Source organism: Populus nigra, chromosome 3 (genome assembly GCF_951802175.1).
Source record: "Populus nigra chromosome 3, ddPopNigr1.1, whole genome shotgun sequence".
In the NCBI taxonomy this organism is placed as follows: Eukaryota; Viridiplantae; Streptophyta; class Magnoliopsida; order Malpighiales; family Salicaceae; genus Populus; species Populus nigra.
In genome coordinates this window covers 27,013,840-27,033,669 of record NC_084854.1, presented here as the reverse complement: position 1 = coordinate 27,033,669, position 19,830 = coordinate 27,013,840, and the positions used below count along the sequence as shown (strand labels likewise).

At 36.6% G+C, this 19,830-nt stretch overlaps 2 protein-coding genes, 1 long non-coding RNA gene and 1 pseudogene across 4 annotated transcripts; 1 reads left to right on the top strand and 3 right to left on the bottom strand.

Annotated features, from left to right (window-relative positions):
- Positions 1-675: 675 nt before the first annotated feature.
- Positions 676-4,856, bottom strand: LOC133690160 (farnesyl pyrophosphate synthase 1). Its single transcript, XM_062110375.1, has 12 exons — positions 4,399-4,856; positions 3,615-3,639; positions 3,383-3,498; positions 3,189-3,275; positions 2,989-3,105; positions 2,819-2,907; positions 2,304-2,355; positions 1,862-1,957; positions 1,692-1,736; positions 1,471-1,560; positions 1,308-1,379; positions 676-1,060 (listed from the first exon to the last, which is right to left on the bottom strand). Exons 1-12 carry the CDS (start codon positions 4,507-4,509, stop codon positions 932-934), a joined length of 1,029 nt encoding a protein of 342 aa, XP_061966359.1. The 5' UTR covers positions 4,510-4,856; the 3' UTR covers positions 676-931.
- Positions 4,857-7,884: 3,028 nt separating this feature from the next.
- LOC133688248 (uncharacterized) lies at positions 7,885-13,654 on the top strand. Of its 2 annotated transcripts, XR_009841124.1 has the most exons (4): positions 7,885-8,236; positions 8,348-8,509; positions 12,282-12,334; positions 12,711-13,654. It is a non-coding gene; the product is annotated as an uncharacterized LOC133688248 (long non-coding RNA). The 2 variants fall into 2 exon arrangements; XR_009841123.1 differs by having other exon boundaries at positions 7,889-8,236; positions 12,282-13,654.
- Positions 13,655-14,088: 434 nt separating this feature from the next.
- Positions 14,089-14,840, bottom strand: LOC133688246 (uncharacterized). Its single transcript, XM_062107671.1, has one exon. It carries the CDS (start codon positions 14,699-14,701, stop codon positions 14,258-14,260), a length of 444 nt encoding a protein of 147 aa, XP_061963655.1. The 5' UTR covers positions 14,702-14,840; the 3' UTR covers positions 14,089-14,257.
- A 1,509-nt stretch (positions 14,841-16,349) lies between these two features.
- Positions 16,350-19,098, bottom strand: LOC133689527 (oligopeptide transporter 1-like; annotated as a pseudogene).
- Positions 19,099-19,830: the final 732 nt, after the last annotated feature.

Here is a 19,830-nt window from a genome sequence, read left to right as displayed (position 1 = left end):
GATATCAAACTTTTTTATAATTTTTTTTACCGATTTTATTTTTCAGTTTTATCACTCAACATTGAATTTATTGAAAGTTAAACTTTTTATGTTTTTCATCTCATTTTCTATGACAATAACTCAACTTCGCGGTCCAGGTCGCACATTTGTCATGTTAGCTTAGATTGGCTCGGGAGTTTTACATCATTTTATTTTATTTTATCTTTATGTCAAGTTTGTTTAGCATTCTTTTAATTGTTTTATTTTTTTTTTAATTTTTTTTTAATATTTAGCCTTTAATATTAAATTATTGAGAATTGAGCTTCAATATTTTTTTGACGTGATCATCTTTATCTTATAACTCGGGTCACGGATATGAAATGTTAGCCCAGGTGCATTGAGTTTATTAAATATTAAGTTTTTTTTTTGTTTTTTTATATATATTTTAATAAAATTATTTTAATCTCACGATTTAAACTACAAGTTTATTATCCTAACTAAGTTAGATTAGATCAAAACTTATTTTTTATTTTTAATTTGTTTTTATTGTTCTCCTTTAACATTAATATCGATAACTAAAGTTAATTAAAAAAAATTACTCCCTTTTTTAGATTACCAAAGAAATCAAAATCAACTAGCTAGAACGGGACTCCTATCTAGTATGAAATCTAAAGAGAGAGCCTCCGCACAATTAGATAGGTCAAACAGCTTCAATCTTATTAATGAATAATGATTGCCCACTGTTTATTCAATGACCAAAAAGGCAAGCACCAACATTGTTTCAGGAAAGAAAAGCCAAAAAGAAGGTAAGCACCAACACTACCAAAATGGTTCCAAGAGGGATAGGATACAAGAAGAACAATCACCCTCAGTTAGGAAACTACAAATACAAATTGGAAAAATGAAAAAGACTTGCATTCTTCTGCATCATCCAACTTCTGTTTGCATTTCTCTATTTCTGCCTCTTGTAAATTTTGGCCAAGAAGGACTTCAACACTGCTTGCACTGCTTTGCTAGGGTGAGCTTCGATAGAAGCTATCAGTTTCTCATAGCTTTTGCTCTCATAGTCGGCAAATACACCCTATAGAATCAAAATATGAGATTATATATAAGAGAAAGGAAATCTGAAGGACATAATGCTGCAATTTCTGTATCGCGCACAATAAACCAACAAGTCTGCCAAAAAACTCAAAAGGCCAACAAGTCTGCCAAAAAACTCAAAAGGAAAGTTGCATCGTTACACATCAACCGCAAAGTGAAACACTTGTACATTATATACTCTCATTTGAAAGTTTTTAAGCACTTTTTACTTGAGATCAAGTTCAAACCTGAAGGTTCAGCTCATGATAGAGGGCCTTCACTTTTGCTACATTTGCCGGGTCAGCTTTCCCATAGTTTTCCTGGAAGAAAATAACATCAGTAAGCAACGCTACCTTACTTTCACTAGAAATAAGAAAGCGAATAAAATAATGTGCTACTCTTAACTCTTACATGTAATAGTTTCTTTTGCTCTTCGTTGCAAATCTCCAAAGCCTTCACAACCAACCAAGAGCACTTGAAATCTTCAATATCTGTTCCTATCTGATTGCAAAAAGAATATATATCAGTAAGAACTCCAGTCAATCAGATAAGCAGATTAGCCGTTTAATTTTTCCATTACCCCCTGGATTTTGTTCACTAAAACACATCTCTTATCCATAATATGAGCTCACCTTGCCAATTGTCTCTGGAGCACCAAAGCAATCCAAGTAATCATCCTACACAAGAAACATAAAAAGATGATTGGGGTGCATGAAGTACTAAATTTGAGAAAAGAAAGATGTGTTGCAGCCAATGTTAAAGAAAAAAGATCACACCATTAAGACCTCCAATACCACATTACCTGTACTTGGAAGTAAGTTCCCATCTCAACAAGAATATTCTTTACATCAACATGGTTGTCCAGATTCTCACCCGCCATGAGCAATGCACATGCAACCTGAGTAGATTAAATGACCAATAATCAAATAATAAACCAGACTGATACATATAACGTGGAAAATGTGATTTATAAAAATTGGCTTGCCAGTGGGGGATGGTCAGAGAGAACCACAATAAAAGAATTCATATGCAGAAATGTGTTGGCTGTAGTTTAAGAGTTGGGGCTGATGGTTCAGTTGAAGTTGAAGCATGAAAGTCTAGATGCAAGAAATAGCGTGGTGGCATAATGCATCATTAAACTATTATGAAGAGTTTATGTGATCGGCACAGCTGAATCTTAACTAATCCTCCAGATTTCAATAATACTCTTTTCAGACAACCATAATCAGGCAGTGCATACTCACAGGAAGGTAAAATGAGTAGTAGGCGGTCTTGTACTGCACAATTCGCCGGTGTCTGCATATATTTCCAACAAATTCAAAGTTACCAAACAATTTAGAATTGGAAAATAAACCAACAAAGTTATGGAAGCTTCTGAGAGTTTTACCTAAATAGAAATTACTAGATAAGTGAATTAAGAGCTAGTTGCATGCTTAGATTTAAAGGTTTCAATAAATTTTAACACGTCAAATAACCACAAGAATTATACCAAAATCAACTACTTTTGCATCCTCAAGACCTATTTTCCATTGGTGGATCTGGATGAAAACAGATTTATATCCTACTACAAGCAACAGTGAACTAGAATAATAATGAGAAAAATATAGAATTGTCTATGCTCATGATAGATGCGAGCTGCTTTGTCATGCAATCCTACCTACACATGAGGGTTTTCTCGAAGGAATTTCTCATGGGTTGGTCATTTGTCTAACTATGCAGAGACCTGTAACTTTCAGGGTTAGAATATGCTTTCACTTACAGAGACAAAGTGTACTTGGACAAGTCCTTTTCTCCTTCGAGTGTTGTAATCAGATCTATCATCTGTCCAGAGGCTGTTTGAAACTCAACCTGCATAGGAACGGCATATACAAAATGTCAGCACAATTCAATATCCAAAAGTATTTAAGAAAAACGTGGGAAATCAATTACCTCATTGAACAAGTCGAGGAGATCTACATAGTATGCCTTGTCTCTGAAGTGGTTTTTGAGAATTCTAGGGATGTGATTGCGAAGCAGAATCCCATCATTTGCTGCAATAAGACCAACCTACAAAACAGTTTATCAAAGTCAATTTTACTAACAACGGAAACCAAAATGATAGTGGTAAACAACATGCTCATTGTACCCACCTTGGGCAACCTAAACCAGCAGGGTTGACCACGCCTTGTATGGGAACTATCCATAATGTCATCAAGAACAAGAAAATATGCTTGAAGCTGCAAATATTGACGCGAAATACCATAAGTTGATCGTGAACTAGCAGAAATATCATCTAATGAACTAAATCAAAAGGTAAGAAGAGTACAGTTTTCAATAGTCATACCCATTCAATACACCAACCAAGAGCACTTGTGAGAAAGATTTCATCTTCCGTTAATTCCTTTCCTTCTTTCAAGTATTTGTAGCTGTCAATCACAGATAGTCCTCGATTTAGCTTCCCTGGAAAACAAATTGCGATGGTTGATTTAATGTTTCAATTGCAACCTCCAAGGCTGATAATTAATCACAAATATTTAACTTCTTCGTTATGGTTGATTTAATGATTCAATTCCTACCTCCAGGCACATTGTAGTCCAACATCTGCAACATCGAAATGAATATAAAAATTAGGAAAAAAAACAAAAGTTAATCAGCATAAATCCTAAGCTCAGACATATTAATTTAGCAAAATCCAGAGACAAAATATCCATCCCAGATTCGCAAAAAAAGAAAAGCTAAGTTGGCATCGACACAATTTATAACAATATATACACCCATCTCCCGAAAGTGCTGTTTGGGTTGCTTTCAGGATCATTAGGCCTGCTAATTATGCCAAAGATTTTCCCAATGCAGTACTTGGAGCATCGCAGATACAGAACAAGGGAACCATGTGGTGTTGGAAAGAATTCAAGATAACGAATATGCAAGACAAGGTAGAGCTCAGGGATAGCCTTTTCTTATATCCTAATTTAAAGCTGTATTGATTGAACCGCTTCTGTTAACTTCAACTCCCTTCATACTTCATTTAAAAACACAGAACAAAGATTAATGAGGGATGACTTAATTTTGACATGATTTCCCAAAAACCCCATCTTTAAATCAAGATCATGTTCACTGTCGGGGCATAGCAATTTTAGAACAGATTCTTTACACAGTTCATCAAAATCATTCTGGGTTCTTACACAAAACAAACAAATAAACCCATAAAACAGCATTTTCAATCTCAGGATTCATAATTGCGTTTCCATTACCAATCAAATCAAGCAAAAACACACGCATCCCAAAACCAATAAAACACAAAGATCGAAACTTTCACGAACTGATGCAAAGAAAACCAAGAAAAGGCCAAAAAGGGAATACCCTCTCAACCCAATCACGAGAATCAGGACTCCATTCGAAAGCAGGATCCTCAAGAAGCTCTTTCTTGAGAACAGAGTAGACATTCAAGAACGTTGACTTCAGATCTGCCATGGCTACTGACTTCTGGTCACAGGTGTTAAAGGAGACAGACACAATACAAGCGGATTGTGGTGAAGATGGTAATGTTAGAATGGACCCTCCTTCCTTATATGGAGAACTATTCCTGTTCTTTGTGTACTATATTCCTCCTCCTGTTTTTTATTTGCATAAAATAGGAGTAAAAATGAGAGAATAACAAGTGGAGAGGGTCTTCTTGTTTGAATTCTCAAGCTCCAATGGAAGGCAAGGAATTTCACTACTTGCCAAATTCATAATAAAAATATTGATTTATGTATTAAAAATAATTATTTTCATTTTTGCCCAAGAATGATCGATTTCTAAGGCACCCATTCTCATAGGTGGATTGGCCTTTGCTGACCGCTGGAGCAAGCAAGTAATTGAAAGAAATGGAATCAGGTGTCCTAAGATTTGTTTCACAGTGGTCTTAAATTTGAATTATATAATTATTTATCTAATGGTTATTAAAAGTTTATATAATTATTTACTTTAAAATTTATAAAATTAGTTAAGATATATACAAGTTGACTGAACCATCAACATTAAACTAAAAAAAATAATGAAAAGAAATGTAGATTTGGAGTGAATTATACATTTTTATTTCACACGTGGAGTGGAGTTCATGCTGCGGAATCGTAAAATAACAATCAAATTTACAAGAATACCATTATACTCTAAATGCGTACTAATATTGCTCGCATCACGTGTGGAGTCAAAGAGTTTGAATGGACCGCCTGCCTTCCATTCTTTACAATTTATTAAAAAAACAAAACAAATGCTAAGAGGTTTCTTCTGGTTCTGGGCATTGAGATTTTGGATCGTCAACAAAAAGATCTTTGATTTATCCCTCTATAAACTTGGACATTTGAAAAAGACAAGAAAGGGTCCCATCTCCATTTTAGAATATGGAGGGTGAAACATTACACGTATACACACACAACACACAAGAGAAAGAATTTCTAGGAAAAGACAACAACACCCTTGAAGCGATAAATATTAAATGCAAAAGAATAAGAGGTATTAAAATAATTACATGTAAATTATAAATATAAATAAGAAGAGAAAAACAATAAAACAGAGAGAAAAATCTAAAAAACGAGAGAGAGAGAGATAAAAGAGAAGAAAGAAGAGAAAATGAAAGAAATTGAGAAGAAATAAGTTGTTAGTGTAAGATTTATGTTTTAATTTTTATAAGGGTTGTTATTAATTATGACTTTGAATTTGTTAAATATGAGGGTTTTGAAGATTACATTTTGGGTTTAATTAATGAGTTGAATGAAATGTTATGGATTAATTGTTATGGATAATGGTTTAATTGGTTGAATTTTAGATGATTTTGTAATGAATAATGATTTTGAGATCAATTAGTTTAATTGACGTGTTAAGTGTAAGAATATTGAGAAATTATGAAAAAAAACCCTTGTTGAAAATCTAGACAGTATGATCTTGATATTAAACGTTATCTACTCGTCGAGTTGTTGAACTCACCCTCTTGTTATTTATCTTTTTCAGATTTATAGCTTGTTAGTAAGACATTTTTGTTAGATTTTTAGAACATGTTTTTTTGGTTGTAATTAATTTTTTTTTTATTAGATACCCAGTTAATGCTCAACAACTACGATATTTGTCTTAACTCTTATATTGGGATAATCAATTTATATTATAAGGTTAGTTATGTTATCATATTATGTAAAAATTTATTTTATTTATGTAGTTAAAAAAGTACATATATAAGTTTGGGTTTATATAAATAGAAAAACATTATCTGTGTGCAAGTCATGAATTTGAAAATCAGGTGGCAAGATTTGATATCTATATATATAAAATCATGCAATTCAAACAATAAATAGTGAAGAATTGGAATCTTGGTCGTCATCCATTGTGTATAATTTGCAAACTTAAAACGTTACGATTCACGAGTAAAATATTCTTAGAATGTCTTGCATGCAACATTTGAATATAATATCTTAATCAATTATTTTGTCTCATCCATTAATCTGTTATTTATTTTTCTCTGGATGAGAAAAATGAAGAAGTTTGAGTTACATTGAGTGCAATTATTTCAGAACAGAAAAAATAATATAAAAATAATAGATATATGTTTAGTTGGAAGTATAAAAATAAAGACATAAAATAAATTTATTTCTAAATAAACTTGAAGTTAATTTTTATTTTTTCAAAACAAGAAACATAAAAAAGAACATCCTCATTCTATCTTTATTATCTCCTTCTTTCATGTTTTAAAACAATAACCTAACACTATTATAAGGTTACCTAGTTATTATGATTGCTATTTAAAAAAGTTGACTTGATTTATCAAGTTTACCAAAACCTAGACTGGGCTAGGTTTCAACAATAATAAAGGAAGAATTGGTATGATGTGATCCAACAAAAAAAAAAAACTTAAGTTGATTTGTGATCCAGCTAGGTCAAAAAAAACTCAGTCAAAAGCTAGATTTTTTCTCTTTTTTTTTATTTTTTTCAAAATAATATCATTTTTATTATTTAATAAAATAAAAAATTTAAACTAATCTGGATCAACCGACCTCTTGGTGATTTGCCTAGATGAATTATTGGGTCAAGTTTAAAAACTATGACCATGACTAAACAATGAAAAGGGTATTCCGGTAGTTTACCATTAATTTGAGGTTTAAATTTCAATGGCCATGGAACTAATTGTCCAATCAAAATCTTTGAAAAAATCATCAAAGACTACATCACCTGGGATTTACATTCTCCCTGTTGTTTTTTATTATTTCCATGAGAATCACACCTGCAAAGTGCCAACCTCACACAGACTATCCAGATTTTGCCACCAAGCACACGAAAACTTGCCTCTGCCTCTCTGGTCTCTGAAGCTCTGATCAGATGCTTCCAACCCTGTTTTGCATTTGTATTCCCATGAAGTACTAGCCGCAAATCATCACAGAATCCATTCAAATTGGAGTCAATTTACTGTGGTCAAATGGCAAGAGATCCAATGAACCAAATGGGACGGCATTAGCATGGAGCAAGTTGCAAGCACATAAGTTAGACATAAATAAACTTGTGAAAAGCCACCATTGTTGAAAAGGACCAGCATTTGAGTTGCAATGGCATTTAAGAGGAGTCCAAATTGCCTACTCAATGACATTGATGGATCTCTCCTAGGAGGATGAGCCGTCAGGGTGGAAATTTGGAATGTGACATTATGGCATCTGACTCGAGTTAGGCTAATAGCAGTTGCTAATAAATCTGAGCGTAGGGTTGGTCAGGAGTCACTAATCAGAATCAGCCTTTTGACTGTTACAAAATTAGCGTCTTCTTGGCATCCCTAGTCTATGACAAAGAGGATGTCTTGCTCTTTTTTATTCCTTGGTTCGGTCTACAAGGTACTGGATCTGGGCTTACATTTTGGGGCAATAAGATGTCTAAAATATCTGGGCTAATGGCCTTATTCTTTGTGGTTTGAGCCACATGAATGCTTCACTTCCGTTATCCAACCACTTCTTGCCAATTGTCGAAATCCCACAAGGCCACAACCCCTCCAAAAGCTTGGAGCACAAAAGTGGCTTGTAACATCCCAACAGTATCAGATTCCAAAGCTGCAAAAATTTGCTCCTGTTCTGTTGCTGCAATATCTAGAGAATGAACACTGCAAAAAGAGCTGCTCAGCTTCTCTCAACTCAGAACATTAGGTCCTTCTTAGACTCTGCTGAGGCCTTTCTCTTTGACTGTGATGGTAAAGTCCTTTCTTTCTAATAAAAAAATGTTTGTTTTAGCTAGTGATGGTGAATTATGATATCAGATTTTGTCCTGAATGGTGAATTTGTTTGATTTGTAATGTGTGTAGGTGTGATTTGGAAAGGAGACAAACTAGTTGATGTGGTCTCTCGAACAATGGACTTCCTTCGTTCTAAGGGAAAAAACACTTGTTTTTGTGATAAATAATTCATTAATTTCAAGAATGCAATGTGCCAAGAAGTTCCATTCACTTTGGATTTCGGTTGATGAGGTCTGTTTCTATGGCATTTCAATGGAACTATAATTCCCTTTTTTTGTTTTAAAGCTCTTTCTTGCTGTGAGTTTGAATTGTGGATTGTTTGGTTTTGAATCGTGGAAATTTACGGTTATTTCCTTTCTTGGGCAGGCCTTTATCACCTGTCAACCTCCACTGTCATATAGCATAACACTAATTTTTGAAATTGAGTAGAGACTTCATGTTAGATCACAGCTCAGTGGTCTTTTAAACACCTGTTTCATCATGCCTTCTACCTATTGTCTCAAACAGTGAGGTTCCTTAAAAATGGTGACATAGTTTTTGCACCATCTATAAAATCTTGAAGGCAGCGTCCTGTTGGAAGGAGGCTTACCTTTTCTCCTCGTAGATGGTTCACTTACAACACTTTTGTCCTGTACATTGTTCTATCCATTTCCATTGCGGATGTTCATCTTCTTTTACAACATGGAAGCATTAGCTATCTTGCCTTTGCTTTTACTTGTATCTTACATTTGGTCTTAAAGGGAGCGGACGTTTTCTACCATGTTTTTTATTTAACAAGAACAACAATTTACTATACGCTCTTGTTTTACACAATATTGTGGCACCAATTTAGTGCAGGAAGATGGTGAAAAGAGAATAGGGCTGGATCAAATTCCCTCTATAAACATGATAATGTCAAGGAACCATCTCAACTCAACAGCTTAAGCTATTAGGTAAGGTCCCAGGATATGATTTATATTATTCTCTAACACACCCCCTCAAGTAAAAGCTCTTTGGACTTGAAACTTGCACAGACCCATATTACCTTGTGCTTAATTTTTATCAAATAAATGGGGATGGTGAGATTCGAACTCGTGACCGTTTGGTCATTAAAGCTCTGATACCATGTAAGGTTTTGTAAACCAATAATTATCAACCACACATTGCACATGGCGTTGGAATATTATTATATAGGAAAATGTTTACAATAGAAGGTGAGAGTAATAAGGAAGTAGCTGTTACAGGGGATACACTATACTATAATTAGGATTAATCAGTTCCTAGATAGACGTATATAATTAACTGTAATACAATCAGATGGAATGATCTTCTCCTGAATGCTTGGAAAGATTTTCTCCAGAAGATGGGATTGTGTTAGCGTCAATACTCCCCCGCAAGTCAAGCGTGGTAGGGAACACGCGAAGCTTGGACCTGAAGAGCAGAAACAAGGATCTGGATGGACTTTTGGTAAAGATGTCTGCAATTTGTAAGGGGGACGACACATGCTGAATCTTTAATATACCTTTGCAAACTAATTCACGAACAAAATGAATATCAATATTAATATGGCGAGATCGTTTGTGAGCAACAAGATTCCTGGCCATAAAAATGGCACTAGCATTGTCACACAGGAGAGTTGGTTTGTCCGAGGGCTGAAGATGTAAGTCATGAAGAATATTTAATAGCCATTGGACTTCAGCTGCAGTGAGTGCTAAGGCTCTATATTCATATTCTGCAGAAGAGCGAGATACAGTGGATTGCTTTTTAGATGTTCAGGAAACAAGATTGTCACCTAAGAAGATGGCATAGCCTGATGTTGATCGACTGGTATCTGGGCAACCTGCCCAGTCGGCATCTGAAAAGGCTGAAATGGTGAAGCTGTTGGATGGTGTAATCTTGAGACCAAAATGCAGAGTACCTTTAACATATCTAAGGATTCGTTTGATAGCCTGAAAGTGATGTTCCTGTGGATTATGCATAAATTGACTGACAGAGTTCACGGCATGTGTAATATCAGGCCTTGTAATGGTTAGATACTGAAGTGCACCAACCAGAGAACGATAGATAGTGGGAGAATGAAATGGAGTGCCATCAGTAGATAAATGTTGAGAGACAATCATCGGAGTGACAACTGGTTTAGAATCAAACAGATCAGCGCGAAGAAGAAGATCTCTTGTATACTTGAGTTGACTTAGAAATATTCCTGCGGTAGAGTGAGTGAATTCCAAACCCAAGAAAAAATTCAAGGCGCCAAATCTTTCATGGAGAACTCATGATGTAATTTGCGAATGAAGGAATCAATAAGGGATATATTGTTGCCTGTGATGATAATGTCATCAACGTATAAGAGCAAGTAAATAGTGTCAAGGGCTGATGAATAGACAAATAAGCTGGAATCAGCCTGACTGCTAGTGAAACCAACAATGAGCAGGAAATGGCTAAATCGATGGAACCATGCTCGTGGTGCTTGCTTCAAGCCATACAACGCCTTTTTAAGACGACAAACATGTGTTGGATGAGAGGGACAAAGACTGGATTTATGGATGACAGTAGAAAATGCTTGGTGTCCACGCTTCAGTACATAAAGGCCATCAACATGCTTGCTGCTTGCCACCACCTTTTGAGTGTGAAGATTCTGGATGATGAAATCAGTGTCAGTAAAAGAGACAGAGAAAGGATAGTCATGGGTGAGTTTACTAACGGAGAGCAAGTTTTTAGTCAAGTTTGGAACAACAAGAACATCATTTAATTGAAGATCGGGAGTGGGTGAACAGGAACCAGTGTAGGTGATTGGAAGAGAAGAGCCATTACCAACAATAACCTTGTCCTTACCAGCGTAAGGTTCCATTTGATCAAGTTGAGATGCATCAGCTGTCATGTGTGCTGATGCACCCGTATCTGTGTACCAATCTGCAGGTTCATTATGAATGGTGCAATGAGCAAGGGCTTCAGCAATATTGGCATCAGGTTTGATATATTTGTTCTCATCAGTTTTGATATATCTGCGATGACAATTTGTTGCGTAATGACCTTCCTCACGACAGATTTGGCATCTAGGAGGTCGTCTAGGCTGCTGCTTGTGACAGTATCCTCCCTTTGATGGCCCTCATTTATATTTGTGTTGGTAGTTGCTGGAATTTCCAAATCTAGTTGAGGATGCAGGGGAGAAATTTGCAACATAGGCAGGGACCCCTGTGTTATGATCAATGGACTTTGAAAAAAGATCAAAGCTTTCTGCTTTGGAAACAATATCTGTAAAACTGGGAATAGGGGTTAAGGAGAGTTGAGTGATGGAGAAGGTTGAAAACTCATGGCCTAAACCACGTAGATACCAATGCACCTTATCAGTATTCCCATTGCTGATAATTGATCACAATAAGCTTTAAAAATTCGAGAATATTCAGAGATGCTACGAGAGCCACGCCTCATGAGATGAAGCTCATCCTTAATTTGGAGCTCACAGGCTTTAGACTTTTGGCTGAATGTGGTTTCAAGAGAGTTCCAGACATCTCTTGAAGTTGTAAAGCCGATAGTAATAGAGAGAGCTTCTTCTGTGAGAGAAAAAAGCAGAAGGCTCATGACGAGCTGATCCAATTGTTTTCACATATTGTGAGCTGCAGGCTCAGTGGCAGCAGATGGCATTGGTGTTGAGCCATCAATATGTCCATACAGTTTTTGACACTGCAATAAAGGGACCACTTGACTGCGCCAGAGAAGGAAATTGGTGGAGGATAATTTGATAGTAACCATGTGAACCATGGTGTTGAAGGAGAGAGTAGAAGAAGAATTTTCTGAGGCCATAGGATCTGATGGATGTTAATCTTACAGCTCTGATACCATGTCAAGGAACCATCTCAACTCAATAGCTTAAGCTATTAGGTAAGGTTCCAGGATATGATTTATATTATTCTCTAACAGATAAGAGTGTAAAGTAGCAACTTGGCTGCAATTTCTTCGAGCTTCACTTGTCTATTTAGTTCTGTTTTCCTGTTTGAGGTTTGTAATGGTGCAACTCCTGCCTCAGGTTGGTGCAGTTGTGGTTGGAATAGATCCGTGCTTCAACTGTTACAAGCTTCAGTAAGAGTTTCTAAATCCTATGTTACCTCTTCTACCGTGTTAAGTCTGCTGTATTTTGATTTGGTCATGTTGTTATGAGATTTTGAGCAAGATACTATTGAAATCGATTTTTTAAGGCAACAACAGAGCATAAGTTCACTTGTCAGCTTCTCTAAGATTCAAGGATAAAAAGATTTCCTGCCAATTGAACACTAGCTGAGCGGCCAAGGCATGGTTAGGTCTTGGTCAGATATTTCCTTTGTCAATGCGAAATCTGTCATATCGGTATTGATCTGGAATTTGATTCCACAAGACATCTCATACCCGGGGCTGTAATAGAATAATAATAATTAAGAGCTGCATGCTTCTAGTTTCAAGATAAATATTGAATTGACAGGTATGGAACCTCATGCATGCGTGAGAAACCAGGTTGCATTTTTATTGCTACGAATCGTGATCCAGTGGGACGTAAGACTGATTTATAGGAGTGGCCTGGTAAGTAATTAGATCCTATATTACAACAAGACATTTCACCAGGCAGTTTCACCTCTTTAATTTCGGTTCTTGGTTTTAGGTGCAGGTTGTATGGTTGCTGCCACATGCGGTTCAACAGAGAGAGAGCCTATCACAGTTGGAAATGCTCAAGTATCAAAAACACAACAATTGGTCCTCATTTCATACTGACATCATCACTAACCTTTGACAACTTATATTCTCACAGGAGACTGTTTGTAGATTAAATGTTTACTGTCCTATGTTTTGCAGCTTTCTCATCGGCACCTCCAAAATGTGCATGGTGGGTGATAAACAAGATGCTGATATTTTATTTGGACAAAATGCTGGCTACAGAACTCTCCTTGTTCTTTCAGATAGACTGATTTCTCTTGTTTTTTAATTCCCTCTTACCCTCAAATAGAATGTTAACTCAAAGCACACGATGCTGAAAAACTTGCAGGTGTAACAACGAAAACTACTCCTCAAGATCCATCAAACAATGTCCAGCCAGATTATTATACAAGTAAGGTGTCTGACCTACCTGACTCACTGGTACCATAAACCTCATTACTTGCCTTTCGGTCATTCTCGTAGGCCTGTTGACAGTGCTGGTAGTGGATTCCTGTTAAAAATCTCAGGGATTGTCGGGCATTTTTACAGGTATTGTCTTACCTTCGATGCCATAATTCTCAGAATTTGAGAACAATCATAATGGTATCATCTTTCTGCTTGATTGCTTCCTGCTTGCAAAGTTATATTACAGAAACACTAATAAATGTTCATTCTAAGAACTCGTAAGTTCTTAATTACAATCTTCACATCGGAGGAAAGTTTACCATAGGGAAACAGACTAGTAAGCTAACAACTAGCCACTTGCATAGTCGCATTTTTAGCTCATTGTTCATCGTCTATGCCTCTGTTTCTAGCAGTGTCCTGAGAACTACTGCACGATAGAATTGATTTTTGACGACACCTTTAAAAGTAGCATTTGAGAATGTTAATTAACATAGGAATTTCAAGTCATTGCTAGTTTGCGTTGGGATGTTGATTTCTGAAATTCGTCTAAAATTTTGCATCTAAGATCACCCAAAGCAAGGAAGAAGTTTGTTTAGGCTACAGTTTCAAAGCATAAGAGTTTATCCAAAAAAGAGATCACGGCAAGGCTTCATTAACCTCAGAGAATACTCATGTTTCTTGGATTTTTATCTATCTATCTATCAATGTATCAACCCTCAATCCCAGCCTAAGATGCAAGATTATATTCATATGATAGGCAAAACTGATCAATGGTTTCCATAAAAGGAATTTATTATAGATTGCTTCATCATGTAGCTGGAAATTAATTGTCCCAAGTACAAGTAAGAGCGAGCTTCATATATGTGCTCTTAAGGTTAAGGGAAGGCGAAAATCAAGAAGGGGAGGAAAAGGAAGAAAAAACACTTAGGTTTCTTATGAAGGATGAACCTTTTTAGCGGAAAGTCCCTTCCAAGCTGTTTTCATGGAAGCAGAAGCAGAATTAAGTGCAGCCTCCATGTACTTCGTAGAAGCAATAGTTGCAGCTTTCTCCATTAGATTTCCCATGTTTCTAGCACTCTCAGCAGTCTTTTCTAAACTTTCCAGTTCATTCCTTGCCATGCGTTCCATTTCCACTTCAAACCTCCTAAATTCATCCATGGCATCTTCCATGACTGTATCAAGATAATCCTCAGCTTGTTGCATAGCCACTTCAGCTTGTTTGACTTCCCTTTCTTGTTCAAGTTCCATTGCTGCCCATGACTTGTATGCTTCTATCTCAAAGAGTTTCAGAAGGTCATCAATGGAGGAGGGATCGAAGTTTTTGTCTTGGCAAGCTTGGTTGGAGAGCAAGGTGAATTGGGAGAGGAGAGCTTCCATGTTTTGTTACTGTAAGGCCTGAAAATATGAAAAATGATGCAGATCTAGCAAGCAAAATAGCAAACCTTCCTATATAAGGTACATTACCAAAAAGTTTGCCCTAGTGGGTGGGGAATCATGGAATCCTTTGAACCCCTAATGTTTATTTCTTAGTTTCAAGCAATCAATCCTGACCATCCATTAAGTTCCTTTAACTTTCATGGCTAGATTCTTAACGTTCAGAGATCCTTTCCAAATTTCAAAAGTAGAATGATCCTTTTTCCGTTGTGCATGGGGTAGGGTTACAGCAATGGATGACTTTTCTTATCTCATAATCCTTGTGTAGTGGACAAAGGGCCCCCCTGCCTGCTTCACATCGTCAAAGAATCATCAATTTTCTTGTCCTTTCTTGTACTCCATGGCAAAGCAAACTTTATATATATATATATATATATATATAAAACAACAAGAACAACCACAACTTGATTAATTTAATTGAATTTGAAGACTAATTCTTTTGGTAACTTTGTAGGATATGAGAAATTTAGGAAGCAGAATTGGGATCGAATAATTTGTTGGGATGTGTCCCAAATACTAGAAAATTGATATAAAAAAAATATTGCTCAATGTATTTATTTTTAAATATTAAGCATAAAATTTATGCAAGACATCTTAAAGGAAAAACTATCATTCCATATATACCATAATAAATACCATTGATTTGGTTGAATGCTAACTCAAGTGTTAATCATGGTTATTAAACAGATTAGTTCCGTACTTTAATGATTCAAGATCTAGTTTAGACTGAATTTAATTTGAATTGCTTGGAAAACTAATATGATTAAACTGGTGACTCAACAAATAAACTTAATTACTTTCTGCTTAATTATCTTGTGTGTGTAAATTGTAATTAAAGAGAAGAAAATGCATAGCTATCGGTACTTTGCATCAAAGATGACGGTGCTGGTGGAAGCAAAGGTGGCAGCCCAGTGAAAGGTGGTGCCCCTGCTAGAGGTGGAAGCCCTGGAAATAATATTGAACACAACGGTAGCAGTACTACTACTATTGTACGCAATGGTGGAAGTGGCGTTGGAGGCATTGGTCCCAGCATCGTTCCTGATGGAGAAGAAAGCACCATTTCGAAATTATGTTCAAAGCGGTGGTGGAGAACAGAACTACCATTGGGGAAGAATCATTCTTCTTCGCCGGAGAATAAGCCAGCACTCGGGGGTTCCAAGGCGTGTGAGACGGAACTGGAAAGATAGGCGGTGGCGATGGAAGTGATGAATGCAGTGGATGTGGTGGTCTTCATGGTGGGATTCGAGGGAAAGGGTGATGATTATCAATGATGGGAAATACGAGCAGTGAAATTTATTTAATTTCAGAAAAGATTTTTTTTGTGCGCTCCGGCCCATCACAAACTTCTAGAAATATGACATTAGATTAGTTTTTTAAGTTACAGCAACTGATGAAGTTAGATTAGGTATTTTAGGTGCCTTGATGGTAATGTCAGTAGCAGCAACAGGTGGTGTTAGAAGTCGAAATATTTTAACATCAATGGATCCACATTGGCTCTTGTACTAATGGGAATTAAGTTACAATTTTATTATGTATCCAAGGTCATGATCATTAACCTTAACCCCAGTAGAGATGCTGATAAAAGAACCTGTCATTGAAAAACAGGACACCCCTCAACCTGAATGCCAGGGGCGGTAGGACAAGTTGCCAAGGGACAATGATCAGAAACCTCCAAGCCCCACCAGGTTGGTCCATTAATGTTCTTCATCTGTAATGTAAAAAAGAGTAGAATTGCTAAGAAAGCAACTCCAGCATCTAATCCTGCTGATAGGATGTAGTTGTGCCTAACCCACCATCCTCTATATCTATTGTAGACAACCAAGTTGAAGAAAATGCCTACAGCATACCAGCACATGTAGTTCACAGCCTTGACTGCGGGCATACCTCCTGTGCCGCTTAAGATAATAGGCACATTAACGTACTTGATCCATGTCTTTTCGGGGAACTTGAGGGAGATTATCCACACAGGCACTGGTGCAAGAATTCCAATGAGAAAGAAATAGTTCATCTTAGAGTACAAACCAAGACGTCCAAACATTCGCATCGGTCCAACCAAACCCCAAATGATAGAGGCATTGTAGTAAGCATCATCTCCCGGGCATGTCCATGGGCTTCCTACTGGCAGTTTTGATGGATGGCATATGTTTTCCACCGAGGTAAGGAGCCACCAAGCCGTGCCGAAGTAGACTGATGATGAAATTATAGTCCCTATTAGCTGTTATAGACATAAACCAACATTAGTTTTAATTCTAATGTCGGCTTCAAAGTTAATATATCAGGTTATCATGAGACGATGTGTCCGATTTGATTTTAAATTTATACCTGGACAACAAACATGGACCCGGGGGGAATTTTCATGTAATGTCCCAGCTTGAAGTCTGAGAGGAACGAGATTGCTTGAAACAAGCTAAAGGTGCCATAGGTCTTGAAAGTAACATTTGCAAGGGGCTTCCCCGGATACATGTAACCGATTATTAGCTCAGTGAGAATGTTGATTCCCGGGACCTGCACAACCATTTTGACATCAATTTAGGCTCAAGTAACACAAACAGGTTAGAAACTTAGTCTGCCAAGATCATACCTGGTTTGTAGTTGCTGCAAGAACACCAACTGGAAGGGTGAACATGAGAGCCAAGCCAGTGGCCAGTAGGACACCCCAGTAAGGAAGTTGTAACTGTTTACCAAAGCCTTCACAAGTAAGCAAGGCTAATCCATTAACTATAATCAAGAGTGAATAAAACCACCATAGAGGGACAGCTTCATAATTCTTCTTCATTATTCTAGTGTGGACATCAGCGTACTTGTCTTGATATGCTGCTTTTGATTGATGCCAAATTTCTCTGCAAACAGAAAGATTGGCTAATCAAACATAATAATAGGCTATCTGTTGATGGAATGCAGATTAGCATCATAAAAAACCTAAGAATCTGTTGATAAATTCCTTCCATGGAAAAGTGCTACATGAGTTAAGGCAGCAGCCAATATGGCAAAGCTAATACCGTTGGTGTAAACGAAGAAGATGCTTAGGTTGACTTTACTGTAGCCATCATATCCTGGTTTACTTAATTCAAGGGTTGTCTCATTTAGAACTCTTGAAACATCGTAGGGTTGTCCATTAGCATCGAAAACATGCGAAGAGAAAATGGGAAAACGTTTGGCACCATATGAGTTGGTCCAGTAAGCTATGGGGATTACGATGTAGAGAATTATGATATAGCCAAACAAATTGTTGATAATAGCAAATCCTGGAGTGGCCAAGGGAGATCCTAGGAAACCAGCTATAGTAGACCAATCGATGGCGAAAGAGCCAACGCCCAGGCCATGAAGACCTGAGCCAACTTGTTGGGCAGTGACTGAATCCTTCCATATCCAACAGACAAAGGAAAGAGCAGTTATAGATTGGAAGAGATAGCCGGGGACTATATAGTATGCGAAGCTTGATACAAGGACCACGAGGAAGAACTGCAGCCTCGTTAGGCCTCCCTTACGCCTGATCTCGACTTCATGCAATGCCCTGGAGGATTCGAAAGAAAAAGGAATTAGAGAAGAGAAAAGAGGAGATACTAATCATAAACTGATAGAAAATGGGGTTGCAGGCTAGACACCTGAAGAGGGAAACTTGAACCAGAATGGAAGGCCACCACATGTAAGGGGAATCAACAAGGAACTTCCTGAAAAGTCCAGCCCATCCATATCCTAACAACTGAATGTTTCAACAAAATTGGAAATAAGCATGTTTTATTAAGCACATTGAAGAAAGAGCAAAGCATTAATCAATTCTCTCTAAGTCATCACCTGCATTTTATTTTCACCTCAAGAAAAAAATTGCTATGGAGTTTAGGAGAGGTTCACCTGAGTCGTCTGCGTTAACAACATAGCTGGTCTGCATCTATACGACCATGATAAAATGCCTTCACGATGGTGATAATAGCCACCGCAGCCGCCGGACTTGATCCAGAATTTGCAAATATGGTGATCAGAACATGTTCTTTTAAGTTGAAAGGCCCTGGATTCATTGAAAATGACCATTTCGTTCCGGGAATACGAATGCATTTGTTCGGTAAAATTGCTTCCATAAGCCTTCCTATTGGTAGTGCTGCAATCTGAGCTGAGACCGATGATACGTAGAGTACATTTTGACGGTAACCAAAGAACTGATTCGCAAATGCCAGAAGAGCACAACATGTGATCCCCAAAACCCATGTTCGAAACGTCAAGCATGGTAATGTTGGATCATCTGTAACCGGAACTGTGAGCCTGACTTGCTCGATTGGTGAATCATTTACCTCTTTTGCAGAAAATTTTGTTTTCACAAACAGAAAAGTTAGAGAGGCACGCATTTGATCAGCAACGATAGTTATTAGATAGTGAAATTATTAGAGAGGCACGCATTGCTAAATTTTGTTAAAGAATTATTAACGATGCTCAACAACAATAGCCATCACCGTAATCTAACACGAGGAAAGTCCAGATTGCACTAGGAAATACTATAAATTAATTTTTTTTTATCTAATTTAAGCTAGCTTTTGAGTTGAGCTTGTTTTTGATATGTTATTACAGTTTTGTTGAGTAGGTGTGTTTGATATTGCGTTTTGGATATGCTGATGTTAAAAATAATATGTTTTCAGATCATTTTGATGTGCTGATATTAAAAATAATTTTTTAAAACTAAAAAAATATTATTTTAATATATTTTAGAATGAAATTTTTTTTAAAAAGCAACCGTTACCACACTCCTAAACACGCTATTATGAGTTTGAAAATCAACATTCAAGATAATAATATGAACTAACAAGTTTTAAATCCACAAAACTTACTTTTGAAGAGTTTATTAGAGAATAACATATATTATATTTTAAGACTTTATTTAATAACTTAAATTTTAGAGTTAAAATGATTTTTTCATGATTTAAACCACGATTTAAAACTATATAACTGTACATATGCATCGACTTCTGGTGAGCTTGTTCAATGCTTATACCTAATAGCTATACACAGAAAAGAATGAGAGGTCCTTATGGTATGATGACTCTGATATCTTGACTGAGCAATGACATTTGTATACAGATAAA

Bases quoted from the DNA above. Each gene is read 5' to 3' on its own strand.
- LOC133690160 (XM_062110375.1), bottom strand. From the start codon at position 4,509: ATGGCAGATCTGAAGTCAACGTTCTTGAATGTCTACTCTGTTCTCAAG. The intron at 3,499-3,614 runs GTAGGAATTGAA...TTTGTTTTCCAG, and splicing joins GGACTACAATGTGCCTGGAG to GGAAGCTAAATCGAGGACTA. The intron at 3,106-3,188 runs GTGGGTACAATG...ACTGTTTTGTAG, and splicing joins GCTGGTTTAGGTTGCCCAAG to GTTGGTCTTATTGCAGCAAA.
- LOC133688246 (XM_062107671.1), bottom strand. From the start codon at position 14,701: ATGGAAGCTCTCCTCTCCCAATTCACCTTGCTCTCCAACCAAGCTTGC.